General features: G+C 45.1%; 2 protein-coding genes across 7 annotated transcripts; one reads left to right on the plus strand and one right to left on the minus strand.

The window, feature by feature from the left end:
• The first annotated feature begins 122 nt into the window (after positions 1–122).
• Ift20 (intraflagellar transport 20) lies at positions 123–7272 on the plus strand. Of its 6 annotated transcripts, XM_071603140.1 has the most exons (7): positions 124–303; positions 2460–2525; positions 2894–3126; positions 3276–3404; positions 4653–4738; positions 5825–5928; positions 6954–7272. In XM_071603140.1, exons 4-7 carry the CDS (start codon positions 3278–3280, stop codon positions 7105–7107), a joined length of 471 nt encoding a protein of 156 aa, XP_071459241.1. In that variant the 5' UTR covers positions 124–303; positions 2460–2525; positions 2894–3126; positions 3276–3277; the 3' UTR covers positions 7108–7272. The 6 variants fall into 6 exon arrangements, with proteins under 6 accessions (XP_071459243.1, XP_071459241.1, XP_071459240.1 ...); XM_071603142.1 differs by lacking the exon at positions 2460–2525 and having other exon boundaries at positions 123–303; positions 3091–3126; XM_071603139.1 differs by lacking the exon at positions 2460–2525.
• On the minus strand, positions 6926–16547 carry Tmem97 (transmembrane protein 97). Its single transcript, XM_027924459.3, has 3 exons — positions 16336–16547; positions 9510–9654; positions 6926–8647 (listed from the first exon to the last, which is right to left on the minus strand). The coding sequence occupies exons 1-3, from the start codon at positions 16450–16452 to the stop codon at positions 8394–8396; spliced, it is 516 nt and encodes a 171-aa protein (XP_027780260.1). The 5' UTR covers positions 16453–16547; the 3' UTR covers positions 6926–8393.
• Between the last annotated feature and the right edge of the window lie 3988 nt (positions 16548–20535).

Consider the following 20535-nt stretch of genomic DNA (forward strand, 5'->3'; position numbering starts at 1 on the left):
CCCGATCAGGGGCGGAGTCAGAATTCTGCGAGCTTTCCGTACATCCCGCCCTCGCCGTGAGAGCGCAGCTACTTCCGGCGACCTCGCTGGCGCAAAGGCTTCTGGGTTGTGTAGGCAGTATTTCCCAGTAGGCTCTGTGGGAATGTGTGAGGCCAAGTGCTTCCGGTGTCAGGCAGTGAAGCTATGGTAAACAGATCTTGTAGCCGTGGCAGCAGCCGAGGGGAGCGAGTTACGTACGGAGTGCTGGTAACTGGAGGAAGAAGCTGCCTGCCAACGTCACCCTCGGCCGCAGAGCGCTGGCAGGTAAGAGGTGATTTTGGGTTGGGGTACGCAGGCGGACCGGGGGCTAGAGGAATCTCACAGGCTCCCGCCTTAAGAAAAGGCAGACCCGGGCGGAAAGGAAAGAGTCCGCCAGACTCTTAGGGAGCGGTTTCACACCCAAGTGACGCCTGAAGCGTGGCCCGTTGATAGCCGCGGGGAACTGAGGCTCGGAAACACCGTGGGGTTTACGTAGAGAAGACCGCTAGTTCCTTCGCCCGGGCCTTTTCTGACTTTCTGTCCAGTGCCTCTTCCACAGCCCATTGGTGGAGCCCGTAGGTAGTGCCTAGCGTGGACCTGGGAGAGCCCGGACGCGGGGACAGCGTATCACCGTCCTCATCCTTAGGGAGCTCAGTCCCAGGTCTCTTATGTTCCTCAGATACTCAGACACGTGTGTGGTGTGAGTTGTGAAAGAATACGATAGCCCTCCGTGAAGCTTCTCTCTGTCCCTTACTCCATCTCACCCATCTCTCACCCATCTCTTTAAACTATCCCCTCCAATCATACACTGGTTCAAGCCAGATTTATGGGAATCATGCCTGACTTTTTCACTCCCTTTATTCACTTCCTTACTCTCTTATCAGTTCAGCTTAGAAAACATCTCAATTCAGAACACTTGTCTTCAGCTGCAAGCTTTGGTTTTTGCAGTAGCCTTCTATCTATTTCCACAGACATTCATTCCACAAACATTAACTGAGTGCCAATTATGTGCAGGCACCATGCTAGGTGCTAGGGTGACAGTGAGGAATCAGGTAAGCATGGCCCTACTCTTTTGTTTTCTCCAGTCCAGTCTCCAGACTGAGTCACAGTGATCTTCCTAAATGAAAATGTCACTTTGCTGAGAATCCACCAGGTGCCAAGCTCATTACTGTAGCTTTTGGAGCCCTTCATGATCCAGCACTGGTTTCCTCCTCTGGCTTCATCTTGATCCATTCTCTCTCTTGCTCACTGTTTTGATCACACTAGTCTTTAAGTTCTTGGAATGTGTCGGATTTTTTGTAGCCTCAGGATGTTCTCATATGCTTTTTCTTCTGCTTAGATTGCCTCCCTCTTGCCTTCATCTCACAAACTTTTTGACTTTAGGTCTCAGTTTAGACATCACTTTTTTAGAAAGCTTTTGTTGACATCCCTCTGCTCCACGCTATGTCCTGCTGCATCTTCACATAGCACCATGTGCTTTTCCTCACACTGTTATCATAATTTGTGATTAGTGCACTCTCTGTCCAGAGACATTTTCAACAGCTCTTTATCCCCAGAGCAGGGACTTAGGAGTTTCTGGATAAATGCACTGTCTCAGGTAAGGTAGTGGAAGTTGAAGTAAGTGTTTGTTTGCTCTATCAAGTTATGTGGATCTTTCTGGAGCATCTGGTCTGATTGATTACCTGGTAACTGTTAAGTACTTCGACTAAATGTGTAAAGAGAACAAACAGGAAGACAGATTTAAGGAAGCTTTGAATGATTAAAACATTTAAAAAGAAAGAATCAACTCACTTTAGTTGATTCCAGTGTGGCCAAAGGCCAGAGTCATATATAGACAGCCCAAAGACATGTATTAGTTGGCTCACACAGTGCTGTGGCAACAGTAGGACTTAATTCTTTTATTTCTTTATTTTTTGGTGCTGGGGATTGAACTCAGGGTCTTGCATATGCTGGGCATGCACTTTGCCCCTGAGAGGCATCTCCAGCCCAAGGGACTTAATTCTTTCCAAACATGGCTCTTTCTGTGGCACATCTGTTTCTGATAGCCACTCTCCGATTTCATCCCATTCAGAAACAAACTTTTCTAACAAAGCTGAAAGGGAAACAGGTGCGGCAGGGGGAGATGGGAGCAGAGGAAAGGGGTGGTGCAGGGACAGGTGATGATAGTCTTTGAAAAACCTGGGTTTTGGAATGGGCCTAGAGCCAATGACTAGAACTAATTAGCATTTCCTCCTTTTCTTTCTTTCTTTTTTTTTTTTGTGATGTTGAGAATGGAACCTAGGGCCCCACATTTGCTAGACAGGTGCTCTACCACTGGGCTAGTCTCCCATCACTTCCCTTTTTGAACAGAGCATGCACGTTTCACTTATTTTTAGTATTAAAAAAATTGGTTTTTGAGCCAGAATGAGGGTGAGTTTCCAGTTTCCTTCTCGTCCTTTCAGTGACGTTGTACCTGTGTCCATGCTGCCTTCTCTGCTTGGAATGCGTTTCCCTGGCCTCCTTACTTGGTACGTTCTTGCTGATACTTCATTCTTTTTTGTGTTTTCTGCTAGGAAGAGACTGACCCAACTTTGGTTCCCATTTCGGGCAACGGTATAGTGACTTGCATCATAAAAAAATAGCTTATTTTTTTAACCCTTTTAATTTACCCAGATTTTAAAAATTTGCTTTTGATGTTATTCCATAAACAACACAAAACATGTATTTGAAAAGCCTTTTTTGGTACATAAATGGGGATATATAAATATGTTTATGGCTCATAACAGTCCCGATGTCACTCAAGTTAACTGCTCTGTTCTCTTCTTGTTCTGTAGTGATATTTCGGTAAAGCACTTAACAGCATAATTTTTCAGTTTACCTGTCTATCTTCCTCCAGCTGAACTATGTGCTCCTCCAGGGCGGGCACCATGTTGCATTCAGCTCTGTACCCCCAGCATCTAGCAGTCTTGGCATGTAGTAGGCACTCAAGAAATGTGTGTTGAATGAACGATGCCTGTGACAAGCAACTGGACTTTATTCTTTCCTGACCCTTGCTCCTATGGCACACCTCTTCTGCCACTGTCACCCCTTCAGAACAGAACTTCTCTAGGGAACCTGGAAGGGAAACAGGTGAGGCTGAGAGGTGGAGGCAGTGGGATTGGGGATTCTTTGGAACATCAGGGGTTTTGGCATTAGTGTCTGGGGGCAGGAGTGGGCTTGGGCGGGCAGCAGGTATTTCCTTAGTGGCTGAGAAGTGACTGGGCCCGGTTTCTCTGTAGCTATGGCCAAGGACATCCTGGGTGAAGCAGGGCTGCACTTTGATGAGCTGAACAAGTTGCGGGTGTTGGACCCTGAGGTAACCCAGCAGACCATAGAGCTCAAGGAAGAGTGCAAGGAGTTTGTGGACAGTGAGTATCACTTGGGGAGACACAGTACTATTCATCTTTGAGCAGCACCCCACTGTAGGATTTGTACCCCACTCTTTCTCCTGGCTGCAAGAATGGTCCTGGCTTTGAATCTTCATGTACCTGCTGTCATCTTATTATTATTTAAAAAAAAGAAAAATTTTTTAAGATTTTCATCTGGTGCCAAGGACTGAACCCAGTGCCTCACACATGCTAGGCAAGTGCTCTACCAACGAGCCCCAGCCCCCTGCTGTCTTCTTATACTTGTCATGTCATCCTGTATTGAGCACATTGGGAGAGGAGGGTGTTTTCTGACATGCCATCTGTGATTTTTTTTTTCTCTCTCTCTCAAAAACCTTAATCTTCATGGGGCAGAACCAGGGCTTTGGGGTGGGAAATGGGAATTATGCATTATTTGATTTCTTGATAGAAAGTGTTCTCAGTGGTAGGCGCTCCATTATTTGGAGTGAGAGGTGCTAACTGAAGTCTCCAGAGGCAGCTCAACAGACTTAATGAAGTTATGTTTGAGCTACAGAGTTTAGAATCTCCTGTCCCAGCAGCCAAGCAAGCCCAGTGCTGATGAAGAGAGCCAGATTAGCTGGAGCAAGGGATTTCTGAGCCTCTGGACCTCCCTGTGCTGTGAAGAGAGTTTAGCTGGTGAAAGTTGCTTGGGTTTCATTGCCAGTCTGTGGTTGCTATGTGCATGCTATTGTCTCACCTCTTTTTTCCCCTAGTAAAATGGGGTTCCAGCATACCAAGGATGTTGAAAAAAGTGAGTGGGAGATTAAGTACTTAAATGCTGTGAGCTCTTTACTTGGCTCTGGTTATTGGTGGGAAGGTCCCACCCCACCATTGACTGAAATCTAGGGTATGTGTGGCTAGTCCAGAGGTAGCACTGGTGTTCTGAAACAGTTTTTTTGTGAATTGTGCTTTGTGCTTCTTGTCACTCTTGGGGAATTGGGTCCTCCAGGTGGACCACCAGGAGCCTGCTGCCTTTGTAGCCTGAAGTAGCAGCAGGTGGCTGGCTTGGTGGTAACTCAAGGTCTAGGTATTCCCTGGTCCAACACTGGGCCCCTGGCCACCTTTCTCTAGGTTCAGACCAAGGGTGGGAGGCTTGCACCAGCAGGCACCAAACTGTTTTTGACATAGATTAAAAGGGGCATTCAGTTCTGCCCTCACTGCTTCAGGGGGGTGCTGAGAGAGAGTGATGGTACTGAGAAAATAAGATATTTTTTGTTCTTTCTCCAAAAGAAATTGGCCAGTTTCAGAAAATAGTTGGTGGTCTAATTGAGCTTGTTGACCAACTTGCAAAAGAAGCAGAAAATGAAAAAATGAAGGTAAGCTCAGCATGCTTCTGGCCTGGCCCAGGGCGCTGATTCTCTACTCTCTTAATCTCTGCTCTCTTCATTTTTGGGGGAGAATGAGTGGGTTCTTTTAATCATAATAAGATTCTTTAAAAATTGTTTATTCTTCTTACACATGACAGTAGAATGTATTTTGACATATCATGTTACATGGTGTATAACTTCCCATTCTTGTGGTTGTACACAATGTGGAGTTACACTGATTGTGTATTCATATATGAACATAGGAAAGTTATGTCCAGTTCATTCTTTCTTATTGCCATCTCCCCTCCCTTCCCTTCATTTTTCTTTGTCTAATCTAACCCCCCACTCTTAATTAGTATCTGCACATCAGAGAGAACATTTGGTCTTTGGTTTTTTGGGATTGGCTTATTTCACTTAGCATGATAGTCTCCAGTTCCATCCATTTACTGTTAAATGCCATAATTTCATTCTTATGGCTGAGTAATATTCCATTGTGTACATGTACCACATTTTCTATATCCATTCATCTGTTGAAGGGCACCTAGGTTGGTTCCATAGCTTAGCTATTATGAATTGAGCTGCTACAAACCTTGATGTGGCCATATCACTACAGAATGCTGATTTTAAGTCCTTTTTAATTTTTTTTTGTAGTTGTAGATGGACAGAATGCTTTTTTATTTTTATGTGGTGCTAAGGCTCAAACCCAGTGCCTCATGCATGCTAGGCGAGCGCTCTACCACTGAGCTACAGCCCCAGCCCCAGGTTTTATCTTATATACATGGAAAAATGAAGACTTACATGGTGCAGATAACTTAAAGGGCATGAGGCTGAAGGGCACCGCCAGCCAGCCATTCAGTACCTGCAGGCAGGGCTCTGGGAAGAGCTCTGGACTTGCCTCCTAGCTATAGGCCAGTTCTCCCCAGGCACTCTGATTGGTAGGTTAATCATCTTTTTGGCTTATCCCCAAGCCCTGGTGTGCCACTTTCTTTTCCCCTCTGGGCACTGAAATAACTCCTGATGGCCCACCCCTATTTTGAGGACTTCCTGCTATAGATTTTTAATGAAGCCACGAACTTTGGTGATTCTGTTTCTTAGGCCATTGGTGCTCGGAACTTGCTCAAATCCATAGCAAAGCAGAGAGAAGCCCAACAGCAGCAACTTCAAGCACTGATAGCAGAAAAGAAAATGCAGCTAGAAAGGTAAGAAGCCATGATGTGAAGCAGGTTCTTCATTCCACTTAGATTCTATTTTCCTTCTTGATCATCTTCATTATCATTTCCCCAGGAATAGCATTGCACTAGTCAACCCGATTTGAAGAATTTTTAAAAATTACCTTTGGCTGGGGATGTGGCTCAAGCGGTAGCACACTCGCCTTGCATGCGTGCGGCCCGGGTTCGATCCTCAGCACCACATACAAAGATGTTGTGTCTGCCAATAACTAAAAAATAAATAAATAAATATTAAAATTAAAAAAAATTACATTTGATGGGAAGAAAACAGAAAATTGGTTTTATAGCATCCTTGACCAGGTTTGAGTATGAAAATTCAGATAGCAAGGGGCCAGTTGGCTGGCTCCCAGAGGTTACTTTGTTAGGGGTGGAGTTTTTTTTTTTTTTTTGGTAGTTGTAGATGGATAGCATGCCTTTTATTTTTAAAATATTTATTTAGTTGTAGATGAACACACAGTATCTTTATTTATTTTCATGTGGTGCTAAGGATCGAACCCAGTGCCTCACATGTGAGGCAAGCGCTTTATCACTGAGCTAAAGCCTCAGTCCCGCCTTTTATTTTTTAAATAGCTTTATTTTATTCATTTTTATGAGGTACTGAGGATTGAACCCAGTGCTTTACATGTGCTAGGCAAGCACTCTACCACTGAGCCACAACCCTGCCCTTATTTATTTTTATCTGGTATTAAGGATCAAATCCAGGGCCTTACACATGTGAAGCAAGTGCTCCCCATGAGCCACAACCCAGCCTTGGAGATTTCCTATGGGTAGGACTTTGCCTGTTTTTCTTTCTTGCCCTAACTTCATTCTGAACTCACCATTTCTTAGAATCATTTAAACCTCTGTAGTCTTCTCTAGAAGACTTAAGTCTGTAGTTTATTTCATCTTTTTCAGGGCTTCTAATAATTTTGTTTTTCAGGTATCGGGTTGAATATGAAGCTTTGTGTAAAGTAGAAGCAGAACAAAATGAATTTATTGACCAATTTATTTTTCAGAAATGAACTGAAAATTTCATTTATACCAGGAAGGCAAAAAAGCCCCCAAACCAAAAAACCTCTGTACCATTCCAGTGACTTGACTAATGACCTACGTCATGACAGTGTGCAAGGAACACAGCCCTCTGAAGGCAGTAATGCAGTCCAGGGGTAGGACTGGAATGAGTGAGTGAACAGCTACTGCCAGTGGCCATGCTGGGCAGGTTCTCACCTCTTACATTCTTAGTAGGAATGAAGCAGCCTGTAAACTTTGATCCTCTTTTTTGTAAACTTACAAAGCTTTGGGAAAAAAAAAGCAATAAACTATTGTTTTCAAATGGCTTAGTTGCCTTTTTCACCCCTTGTGAGAGAACCCTGGATGCTCAATTCCCAGTCCACAAAACACATCAGGCAGTGGTCAGCAGCTGCCTTTATTTGGACCAGTCTCACCAGAGTCAGTACCAACAGTCAGACCAGTATGACTTGTGAACAAAAAAGACAAAAAGAGTTGACCAGGACTTTTCATTTACCCTCTTTAGTGTTGGCCTCAAGTAGATTTAGAGAACCCTGATGGAATGCTGAGCATTAATGTGAAGAGACCTGACGTGCACACGTTGGGCTTGTCACACCCAACTATCCCCAGCCCTAAACAGGGTAGGAATGACCATACTGTATTAGGAAGGATGAAGCTGTCCATTAGGGAGCACACTTCCAGAACAGTCCTTAGATGCCAGACTTCAGAATGAAGGGAACTGTCCCAGGTGGTCTTTAAAAATATACATGTCTAAGATTTGGAAATAAGATGAACAAGGTGACTTAAAATCTCTTGGGATGACCTGTTTAAGAAACAAACACCTTCCAGTCTAACCTGTTTGATTGACAAATCATGCTGAGGCTGAACCTTAGGAAAACCTCTTCTGCATAATATTTTCCCTTTTTTCTCCCAGGGGTAGAGGTAGGGCCAAGAAAACATGGTTTTTAATGAATATTAAGGAGGCACAATTTCTAATTTGAATGGTCTGAAACACTCCACTATTTTTGGATTGGTGATTGATAGGCTACAGTGAATCATGAGTCAAAGGTTCAGTCATGTGTATATGCTGTGGGTCAGATGCCTCATGAATGAGTCAAGGAGGCCATGTTTTGAGGGAGCTTACTCAGTTTCTGGTCTGATCCTGCTCTTAGAAATCCTGCAATGGAACTTGGGCACATGATAAGGTATTTGGCACGACTTTTCAACGACACCCCACTCTCCTTTGCCCGCCACCCCTGCTGATGGATCTGTTCATCCCTTGGAAGATAAAGGTTTGACGTGGCTCCTGCCACCATCTTGCTCTTAAGTACTGCTGTTCGTGTTTCAAATGCTACTGAAGACATGGGTTCAGAGTAGTTTTTCTTGTATTGGGTCAAAAGGGGCAACTGCCCTGTGAATGTCTCTTCCTGGGTCAGTGATTGTTTCCCTCATTTTTTCTTTCTTTTCTCCTCCCGGTAGGGGTTCTTCAACATGAACAACAGAAGTATGAAGGGAACGATAAAGTAGGGGGCATAGATGGCCATGAGGGTTATTCGTTCATGAAAACTCTCAGGACCTACTCCTTTGAAACCACTGGCTTTGGAGAAATCCCCAAATAGAAATGTGGAGAGAATTGGAATTAATGTTGTCAGGGTGTGAACTGAGTAGATGATTGCAGGCATACGGATCCACTTGCAATTTCCTGAAGCAAAGAAAGAGAAAAGGATGGTTAGATCTGTGTATGGCTTCTGGGACGTCTGAGATGTTCTTTGCCCTGTCTCTGCTGGCCTGTTCCCTTTCTGTGCTTTTCTCCAGGTAGAAACTCAGAAAAAAAATGGAAAACTGGATGTTACACTATCCAACACATAAACTTAGTTGAGAGCTAGGACCCTAGCTCACTGACTTGCCAGAGAAATCAAGAGTGAGGGTCAGAATATAACTCAGCAGAACTCTAGGATAGTAAAACTCCCATTATCCATTTGGTCTAAAATGCAAAGGGAGGTACATCCCTGTCCCAGCACCCGCCTGTGAAGTCATCATATATAGGCAAGAGGCCTGCAGTTGGATCCAGTGCCTCTGGTAAACTCCAGTAGGCACTTTCAGCTGTATGAGCTTAGTTACTAGGACAGAGGTATGGCCTCTTATTTATAAGGGCATTAATTATATAAGAACATGTAAGAATAATTTTTAAATGAGAAGTTAAGCCTTTTATGAATTCACTTGATGCTACTGCTTGTAGGTCAGTATGATACTATTCAAAGTAGAGCAGTAAAGCCAATGGTTGAGAGACTCAATGGTGGGGTCAGGGGATGACAAATTCAATCTTTAAATGTAATGGGAGAGATTTCCAGATAACTGAGGTAGCCATGTGCCTCAGTTGACCAGATGGTCTGAGCCAAATTAATGTCTCTTTACCAGTTTATCCTGATTGCTTCCACCAGATCCTATGGGGCCCTTGTGCAAACTTCAGGGACTATGCCCCTCTATCTTGGAGATACTTTCTCAAAAAATTTCTGGGGCTTGCTTTCTGAGAAAAAAGGAGATTTTCCCCACCATTTACCAACCTTTGAAGAAGGCATATGTTGCAGCGGGAAAGAAGGGCAGCTGAAACAAAAGCTCACAAAACACGAAGGACTTGAACCACACTGGGGTGCTCTGTATCAGAGGGTCTTTGAACTCTTCAGCATACCAAGCCAGCAGGTTTCTGAGCTGAAAACAAGATGATAATCATGGGGAATTACAGCACTTGGCTTGTTCAGCATCTTCAGTTCATTTAGGGATAACTGGTAGTCTTTTACTGTCCAGTCCTTTTGGCGGCAGGTGGCATACCAGCTGGCTTCTGTATCATAGTCTAGCTCTAACTCAAATGTTACCCTCTCTGCGAAGTTTTTCCTCAACTCTTCCAGTCCCTTCTTTATGCTACCCAGAATTTAAGAACTCCATAACAACACAAGTTCAGATTATGTTGCCCACTGTCAAGAACAACAGACGGCTGACACACAGTAGGCTCTCAGGATGTTTGCTAAAGGAAAATGACATTTCTGCTGACATCCTTTTTTGTAAGGAAACAAGAAATGTGAAAATCATCCTGACATTTTCCCTTTCACAATAACTACACCCAACTTCAAATGGCAGATTCCCTCAATGCAGAAATAAGTTGAATTTCTATTTCTTTCTTTTCTTTTTTTGGTGGAGGAAGGTGGTTGTGAGAGGGGAGAGGATAAATCTAACCTATGTGGAGGTGTAAATTTGGATACTTTAATATCACAAGTAAGTTCCTCATTGTTTTTAACTTTAGCCCCCCTCCCCATTTTTTTTTTCTTTGAGAAGACCAGTAGGATATTTGTAGATGAATGAACTGCCTCAAACCATATAGCTGCTAGGTTGTCAAGGCTTGACTTAGTGGTCTCAGCTCTAGTTTGGGCCCCACCCTTACAATCAAATAAGGGGAAGCAGATCCATGCTGAAGCGGCCATAGGCAGAGGAAGGAAGCAGTAGAGTCTGAGATGCCCACTGTGTTTTACAGGAGCCTAAAGCCTAGAGGCTATCACAGTTAGCTTCCAGGAGGTGGCACTGTCCCAACACATGTTTCAAAGCCAAACAGTGTCTTATCATGAATGAAGGCAACTCCATCAACTGGGCACTGTCTGCAATCCCAGCAACTTGGAAGACCAAGGCAGGAGGACTACAAATTTGAGACCAGCCTCAGCAACTCAGCCAAGACCCTGTCTCAAATAAAAACAGCTGAGGTTGTAGCCGGGTGGTTCAATCCCCAGAACCTCTCCTGCCCCTCACCTCCCAAAATATAAAGCAACTCCGAGGTTAAGAATTTTATCTTACATTAGAAAACTCAAGGACCTTTCTCCTGTTAATATTTAATCAAAAGATAAAGGTTCACTATTATGAAATAGAGGTAAACATCCAGAAACAAATATTCTATTGGCACAATATTAATTTGAGAAAGGTTCTGTCTGTTGACTAGTCTATTGACCAATGATCTCTAGTTGTTTTTTTTTTTTTAATTTTTAATTTATTCTTTAGTTTTCAGTGGACACAACATCTTTGTTTGTATGTGGTGCTGAGGATCGAACCTTGGCCCCATGCATGCCAGGCGAGCACACTACCGCTTGAGCCACATCCCCAGCCCCTCTAGTCTGTTCTTAATGTGAACTCTGAATTCATGGCAAGGTAGTGCCCTCTGCCACCTCCTAAGCACTTTCAGGATAGTAATGTGGTAGGAAAACTCAAAAGGAGTAAGTTTTTGCTCCTCTTCAGGGCTCTGTTTCCTTATCTGTAAAATGAGCAAGTTGAACTAAGTGATTTATGATTTTTTTGTTTTTAGATTTATTTTTAAAAGTATTAGGGAAAACTATGTGCTTTAAAATATTTACTGCATTATGTACAACTATGATGCACTAGTAAAAAACGTGGGAAAAAAAGGAAAGCAAAAAAAATTTACTGCAGCAGCATATGGTGACACATGCATGTAATCCTAGTGACTTGGGAGGCTAAGGCAGGAGGATTGCAAGTTTGAATCTCAGCAACTTAGCAAGGTCCTGTCCAAACAAAAGCAACAACAAAACAAAACCCCAACAACCACCAACCAAAACAACAAAAAATACACAACCTAAGCTCAATCCCCAGTATTACAAAAACAAAACAAAGATTTAGCACAGAACTTGAAAGGCATTCTGGTCCACTTGAACTTTATCTTCGATTCACCTATTTCATAAATCAAGGTCGGCTTATTAGGGCACTAGGCTGCAGGATGAGATTAGCAAAATTTAAAAATCTAGTCACTTGGGGCTGGGGTTGTGGCTCAGCAGTAGAGCGCTTGCTTAGCACATGTGAGGCCTTGGGTTCGATCCTCAGCACCACATAAAAATAAATAAAATAAAGGTATTGTGTCCAACTACAACTAAAAAATAACTATTAAAAAAAAATCTAGTCACTTCACTCCCCTAGTAATTAGGAACCACTGCCCACAGGCAAAAACCAACCACCTGATGCCATAACATGAGCTGAACAAAGGGTAGGCAGAAGACAAGACCCAGGCCCCCGGCAGAGTGGCATGGAGCATGGGAGCCAGAGGCAGAGCTCTTGGCTGAGTCCTGGCTCTGGACAAGACCCTTAAGTGCACTCCTTATTTCCCCATTGATAAAATAGGGCCAATATTACTGTGGCAACACTTGTCATCTTTAGAACAATTGCTAGCACCTAAAATTACTTGACTGGATGTAATTAATATATATCTGGGGATGTTCAAGTTAATTCTAATAAAAATCTTGGCATGGCATTTTCCAAGTGCGGTGGCGCATGCCTGTAATCTCAGAGGCTTGGGAGGCTGAGACAGGAGGTTCGTGAGTTCAAAGCCAGCCTCAGCAACGGCAAGGTGCTAAGCAACTCAGAGCGAGACGAGACCCTGTCTCTAAAGAAAATACAAAATAGGGCTGGGGATGTGGCTCAGTGGCTGAGTGTCCTTGAGTTTGATCCCTGGTAACCCCTCCCCCCCCAAAAAAAAATCTTGGCATGCAACTAACTGGTCATTAATAATTACATATTACTTAAGATCCCTCTCCCCAAAAGAATGTGATAAAATTGTTTCCATTTGGGCTGGGGCTCAGCAGTGGAGCGCTCGCCTAGCATGTGCAAGGCGCTGGGTTCGATCCTCAGCACCACGTAAAAATAAATAAATAAAATAAAGGTATTGTGTCCAACTACAACTAAAGAAAATATTTTAAAAAATTGTTTCCATTTATAGCTGACTTACATTTGACTCAAGTCATCACTGATATCCATGAAAATTCACCGGGCTGGGCTGTAGCTCAGCAGTAGTGTACTTGTCTAGCAGGTGTGAGGCCCTGGGTTTCAGCCCTAGCACCACAAAAAGATTCACGGGGCCTGCACGCATGGCTTTCTAAGCCAAAGTTTGCTGTGAAATCTTGTATTTCTCTAATTCTGAACAAGGACAGACACCTACCTGTTTTTATTTTAACAGAAACATTTTATCTAGCTGCAAAGGATACTACAAAATGCTTCCCATGTGTTAACCAATACTAAATTCTTCTACTGTTTCATAATAAAGAAGGAGTTTTTCCAAGTGATTTGATTGAAACCAACAAGAAATAATTACATAGTTTCTAGCCAGATCCTATCTGCATTGGTTATTCGCCTTTTCAAATCTTTTTATTTTTGATGCTGGGTATCAAGCCCAGGGCCTTGTACATGCGAGGTGCTGGTTACTTGGTTTTTAGTTTACCTCTGAGCTAAACTCCCAGATCCAAAGCGGAGTATAATCTGCCCAACCAAAGACACACGTTTAAATGGGGTCTTCATGATGCTGGGCACATTTTAGTAGTATTTTGTAAGTGGTGAGCAAGGATGGGGAATGGCAGAAAGGATAAACCACAGGCTCCTAAGTCAGGAATGGCTACGTGGAGTAACATGTCAATTCCCAAGTATTTAAGGGACCTAGCTATTATATTGAGAAATTATAAATAGGCAGCCGGCCTGAATTGTGGCCACACAGGTTTCAAAAACCATAGATAAGGCAATACAAGTAACCTCATAAAAGTAAGGCAGAGGGAGATTTGACCAAATAAAAGAAAGTGGCAATGGGGTGATCTGAAGAAGAGATTAATGTGGTGTGGCCACAAAATGAGGAACACCATTCTCCCATAGAACCTCGGGAAGGAACCAGCGCTAATGACATCCTTTAAGATTCATTTTGAACTTCTAACCTCCAGAACTGTGAAAGAATAAATCTGAAAGGAACCAGTTTGTGATTATTTGTTCAAGTAGCAGTAGGAAATTACTACAATGTATGCACATGTGGGGATCAAATTCAGGGTCTGTGTACTAGGTGAGTGCTGTACCATCAAGCTCCATCCCTAAACTTACAACTTATGTATATTTGAGCTTATAATTTAAACTCCTATTTAAAAGTAGAGGCTACAGGTGAGTCAGGGGACTCACCCACTTGGCTAGTTTCTGAAGAACGGAGTAACCAGAGTGTAGCACAATGCTCTTGCTACATACCCGCCTGAGCTTTTCCCATGGAAATGAGGTCAGAAGTCTTTCCAGTTATGCTTAGTTCTAAAAGCGAGCAAAAAGGAGACTTATGGGAGTTGGTATACTTTTGAGTTCTAACCTTTTTGGGAGGGTTTGACCCTGGAAAAGTTGACTCTTCTAGGAAACACAGGGCACATGCAATTTTGTGTACACTACTGCAAGCTCAAGGAGTTCAGATGAAGAATTGCTTTGCAGGGAATGGAGTTGTGGCTCAGTGGTAGAGCGCTTGCCTAGCATGTGTGACACTGGGTTCGATCCTTAGTACCACATAAAAATAAATAAAAAAGAAAAAAACAAAACTGCTTCACAAACTGGGCATGGCAGCACACACCTGTAATCCCAGCAACTGAGGAGGCTGAGGCAGGATCATCACAAGTTGAAGGCCAGCCTCAGTAATTTAGTGAGCTTGTCTCAAAAGAAAGGACTGGGCATGTAGCTCTTAGGTAAAGAATGCCTGAATTCAAACCCCAAATCTCCAGCACCAAAGACAACTAGTTGATCTGCAGAGAAAAAGCAGTTCAGGAGAAAGTGAGGCAAAAATCAAATCTTTAGGTGGGGAATGGTGGCACATGACTGTTATCCCAGTGACTCTGGAGGCAGGAGGATCTCAAGTCTAAAGTCTTAGGCAACCCTGGACAACTTGGACTCTGCCTCAAAAAAAAAAAAAAAAAAAAAAAAAAAAAAAAAAAAGCAGGGATAGGTGGGTGGAGAAAGGAGGACTGGGACTTTGTAGCTCAGAGGTAAAATGCTCCTGGAAAGGAAAGGAAAAATCAAGTCTTTGGGTAGTGGAGTCAGTCTTGCCCAGTTCTATCAAAAGTTTGGAGAAACACAGAATTGAGGGCAGGAATTTCGCAGAAGGAGATTACATGGCCAAGATAAAGGAAAAACAAAACAAAAACTCAGATAAGAAAACAAACAAACAAAAAACCAAGTGTAGGGGCTGGGGATGTGGCTCAAGCGGTAGCACGCTCGCGTGCCGCCCGGGTTCGATCCTCAGCACCACATACAAACAAGGATGTTGTGTCCCCCGAAAACTAAAAAATAAATATTAAAAAAAAATTCTCTCTCTATCTCTCACTCTCTCAAAAAAAAAAAAACAAAAAAAAAAAAAACCAAGTGTAGCTCTGAATACTTTAAAAGCAAAAAAGATTCTCCAATAGCCAGGAAAGGGGAAGGTGGGTGGAGGGGGGTTGGGGTAGGGATGTGACATTTCACCCAGGTGATCATTCTTACTCAAACCCAAGTATAATGGCAGTGTGAAAGGTGTTGATAATTTATTTACCTTTTTTTTTTTTTGTATTTGGGGTTTAACTCAGGGGCACTTGACCACTGAGCCTCTTCCCCAACTCTATTTTGTATTTTGTTTAGAGACAGGGTTTCACTGAGTTGCTTAGCGCCTCGCCATTGCTGAGGCTGGCTTTAAACTCATGATCCTCCTGCCTCAGCCTCCCGAACCGCTGAGATGACAGGCGTGCGCCAATGCCCCCGGCTGGTAATTTATTTATTCTTGAGCTTCGGGTTTTTTTGGTATTGCAAATTGAATCCAAGGGCGCTCTACATTGAGCTACATTCCTAGCCCCTTTTTATTTTCTATTTTGAGGCAGGATCGCTGAGTCGCTTAGGGGCTCGCTAAATTACAGAGGCTGGTTTTGAACTCCCGAGCCTCCTGACTCAGCCTCCGGAGCTGCTGAGATCAGGCGAGCGCCACCGCGCTCGGAAAGAAAACCACAACTTTGAATCCAACAGGTGATGAGAGTGGTTCATTCAAACTACTTCCCTCAAACACTGACAACTGACCACAGGTGAAACTATGCAGCATTACACATACTCAGGGAACAAACAAAACGTTTGTACCTTGCAATGTGGGAGAAGGGACTGGGGCAGATGAACAAAAAGCCAGGAAGACGCAGAATGGAAGTCAGGTAAGAAGTGTGTCGGTCACTGGCAGGTCCCAAGGAAGGCGGGAAGGAGAAACGTGCCAGAGGAGGTTCTTTTGGTTATTTTTTGGTGTTGGGGTGTGTGTGTGTGTGTGCCGGGGATTGAACTCAGGGACCCTCGACTGAGCCACCTTCCCAGCCCTATTTTGCATTTTATTTAGAGACAGGGTCTCCCTGAGTTGCTTAGCGCCTCGCCATTGCTGAGGCTGGCTTTGAACTCGCGATCCTCCAGCCTCAGCCTCCCGAGCCTGAGGGATTACAGGCGTGCGCCACCGCGCCCGGCCAGAAGAGGTTCTATGGGACGCCAGGGGACACCCACAGCGCACCGAGGGGTCTCGAACTCGAGGGGCCAGCGGGCGGGGAACCACGGGGCACTCCTCACCTTGACAGAGTATAATTGTCGCGGCAGCACCACCTGCAGGTCCAAAAACAGGGTGATGGGGATGTGGGAGAGAAAGTAGAAGCCCAGCAGAAAGTCAAGGCTGCGCTTGACGAGCATAGTCCCCTTACTGTGGACGGGCCGGGGGCCGAGGTTCTCTGGGTCCGGACCGGCAGACCTGGGGAGAAGGCCCGCGCCGTGCAGCGGCGGAGGGATCCCGGGCCGCAGCGGTCGCTCCGCCCCCTTGAAGGGCATGCCGACTGTTCTCATTGGCTGGTGGAGAAGCAGGAGAGGCGCGCCTACAGGAAGCGGGACTCTCTGCGGTGTGCTATTGGTTTCTCCGCGTATAGCTTGAGAGAAGGCGCCCCGCAGACGGTTTCCATTGGTTGCCGGGAGCGCCGCGTGAGAGGGGCGGGGCTCTTGCCCAACACCTAAGTGGGCGCGCGGGAGTCTGGTTGCCAGGAGACGCCTGGTGTCTCGGTGCGGGTCGTAGTTGCAAGGGGCTGCCCGCTTTGGTCCCTTTCCTTCAAGATTCCATTCGCCCGCTGAGCTCAGTCGTTTTTACCAGCACCTGTTAAGTGCTGGGCCACGGAGCGTGTGGACTGGAGCTGCCAGTGCACAGTGCGGGTGGCAGAGCGGGGCAGGCCGGGCTTGTGCGATGGCGCTCTCCGCAAGATCCCTGTACGGCCGGGTTGGGGGTCCAGGGAAACTTGAGAAGGACGCATAGGAAGTAACCTCAGGAGGTAGAATGGACTGGACTTGGTGATTGGCTGTGGAGAATGAGGAAAGATCTGTCTATAGAGGAGAAAGAGTAGATTCATTGCTCACTGAGCAAATATTGATTTTTTATGCAGAACCCAGGTCAGGTTGGAACAGGATGGATGGGGTTGCCATTCACTGAGAAGAGGGGACATATGGGGAAGTGAGTTCAAGGGAAGATGATTCAGTTTTGGCCTTGTTGACACTGAGCAGTCTCTGCAACATCTGGTGGATGCTAATAGGCCGTTGGATGAACCTGTTGGAGACTAGACTTGTGAAACATCAGCGTTTGATGGGAGTCAAATTTTTGAGGAGAAAGCCTAGAGGAGATCCTAAAGCTCCAACCTCAGGGGTCTGAGATGAAGGTGGGCAAGGAGGAGTATGACATCACAGGGAGAAGGGAGGGTCACCTGGGTCAGGGCCACCTGGGGTGGTACCCACCAGTGGCCCTGTTGAGAACAGTTGTGGGGGCAGGGTGGCAGATGGCAGAGTAGCAAGGAATAAGGAAGTTAGGGAAATGGAGGCAGAAAGTGTCATAAAGTGGAGGACAGATCCTCAAAAGAAGGTGTTTAAAGTTTATGGTCAGAGGAAAGCCTGTCTATAGAGGAAAAAAGAGTAGAAAATATGGCCTAAGGCTTCCAAGAAGGTAGAGGAAGGATTAGGGTTCTGTTTAGGTGGTTTGTGTGCCCCATGGATAGAGGGATGTTTGGCAGTGCTGAGGTGGGTGGTCCTTGACCTGTAGGCCCCATTCTCCTAGGCTGTGCTTTTTTTTTAAATTTTAATTTTTTTTAATATTTATTTTTTAGTTTTCGGTGGACACAACATCTTTATTTTATTTTTATGTGGTGTTGAGGATTGAACCCAGTGCCCTGCGCATGCCAGGCGAGCGCACTACCGTCTGAGCCACATCCCCAGCCCCTAGGCTGTGCTTTTCTTCATTGCGAGGTCAGCTCAGCAAAAGGGAGTTGGACTCATCCAGAAGAGGTTCAGGAAAACAAAGGTGATTTGAGGGAGTTGAACAGGAGGGTGGTTGAAGTGATGGAGCATGCAATTCAAGCTAGTTAGGAAGACATTGAGGCCAAAGGGGGCTGGTGACAGAGAAAATGGAGAAGTGAATGGGTTCGAAGCCCTGATGAGGAAGCCCTTCGTGTGATGGGTGTCATTAGCCAGAGGCTGGGAGATTAGGACAAGGGGGTGCAATGTCTGGAATCCTGGTGTCAGAAAGTTCTGCCTGTGGGAGGGTATGACTGAAATGGAATGGGGAGGAAGGTCTTTGGAGATGAGGTCAAGGGACAGAGTATCCAAAGGCCACTTAGGCATGTTTGCGTGAGGAGAAGGCCTTTATGTAATGGCAGTAATCAGGAGGAAGGTGGGCATGGTCTTAGGGATCAGGGAGGCTGGTGACCCTGAGTCTGACCTTGAAGAGTGAGAAAATGAACAGCTGTGTGGAAGCTGAGTTCTGGGGAGAGCCAGGTGCCAATTTCTGCAGAGTCCATGGCTGAGGGGCCTGGAAGGGTTTGGCTGGGGAAGCGGGGGTGTTTACCAAGGGAGTACAATTGGCAGGGGGTGAGGAGGCATAGCTGTAGAGGGACGTGGAGGTTCCGTCTGAGTTGGGGAGCAAGGGGGTGAACGACCTGGATGGCTGAACACGCAAAAACACAAAATTCTGACTGGTTCTGGAGCCAGCAGCCTGAGCGAATGAGGGGCGTTCAGTGCTGTTTTTCCTGCTCCAGAGAAGATCTGAGTCCAGGGGAAAAAAACTTCCCTTTAGGGAGGTTGAGGTAGGGATAACTCAGATCCAGCTGCGGCTTTTTCTAGAAAAAAGGCTGGTGTCTGAGGAAACTTCGGTCACCTGAGGAAATTGTTGTTTATGAAGTAAGGCCTTGAAGGCAAGTTGGTCCTTCCTGCCCTCCACTCTGGCCTTCAATTCTGTCTGTAAGCTTCTGCCTCTTCCCCTTCTCCATATCATTCACTTGTTAGAGACTATGAAGAGCTGAGATGTCCCCCTCCAGATAATTGAGGACCTAATACCTCATGAAGAAACTGGGGATCAGAGAGGTATCATCCCAGCTCACAAAACTGGTAATAAGGCAGAGAGTAGAACCTGTGTCCTAAACCCCAGCTTGTCTCTTACAGGGGTGGAGTAGTGTTTGGTTCAGGGCTTCTATCTCTGGGGCAGGGCAAGTGCCTCCCCTATAAGGTCCCCAGACCCTCCCGATGAGGGAAGACAGGGCCCAGGAGAAGCTTGGACAGGTAGGAAAGGGCCTGCGTGTGCCAACTCCACCCCCAACACCCTGAATGGCTTTAAGAACGGGGCAGCATATTTTAATGAGCATGGGAGTACAGACCCTTGTACTCCAAGTTGATTATCACTGCTTGCTGGGGGAGGAGTGTAGGGCCCTAAGCTGGCATTTGCCCAGGGAACATGGTAACTGTACAGCTGTCAGTGTGACTGCAACTGAAAAAACATCTTGCCCAGCCAAGTTTGTTATCTGTAGATAAAGATTTTCAAGGTCAAGCACTTTCACTGGAGGGCCCCTTCATACACACACATACAAATCTCTCCAATTGTTCCTTCTGTTTGAAATTCCTTTAGTGGGAGAACTGTGGTTCTTGACTTGATGAGGTCAGATCAGTCTTGGAATGCAAATGGTCCTGGGAGAGATCAGCTGAGGAGGACACAGCTAATCTGCAGTCATCACACAAAAGCATGTGTCCTTAGGAGAAGAGACTATGTTTAGGACCTTTTGAAATTTATTTGCATTATGACAAGACAATCATCATCAGCTCAACACTGGACACTGTGCTGGTGCAAAGGGGATTCTAGCTATTTTCCTTCACTTTTCTACTTAAAATGCACCCACCCTTCTTACTCTATCCCCACCTACCTCCTTACATCCTTCTGTATTTTAAGGCCCTGTTGAAAGCCAACCCCTCCCCATTACCACCACCTCTTTTTTTTTGGTAATAGAGATTGAAACCAGGGCCACTCTACCACTGAGCTTCACCCCAAGTCCTTTTTTATTTTTATTTTTTACTATTTTTTGAAGTTGTTGATGGACCTTTATTTTATTTTTATTTGGTGCTAATAATCTAACCCAGTGCCTCATACATGTTAGGAAAGCACTCAACCACTGGGCTACGACCCCCACCCACCCTTTTTATTTTTTGAGACAGGGTCTTGCTAAGTTGCCTAGGCTGGCCTTGAACCTGTTGATCCTTCTGCTTTGGCCTCCTGAGTCACTAGAATTACAGGCATATGCCGTGTGCTCCCCCCCACCCCCACTGTCTGAATTTAGCGGCTCTGTCTCTGAACATGTTTCCCACTAAATCTCAGGTTCCTCACAAACAAGCATTGTGCCTTATGAGCCTTGATTTATTAAAACAAAGCTGGAGTCATTGTTGAATGAACTAAATAGAGAAATTAATCCTCTGCCACATGTA

This window comes from Marmota flaviventris, chromosome 17 (assembly GCF_047511675.1).
Source record: "Marmota flaviventris isolate mMarFla1 chromosome 17, mMarFla1.hap1, whole genome shotgun sequence".
In the NCBI taxonomy this organism is placed as follows: domain Eukaryota; kingdom Metazoa; phylum Chordata; class Mammalia; order Rodentia; family Sciuridae; genus Marmota; species Marmota flaviventris.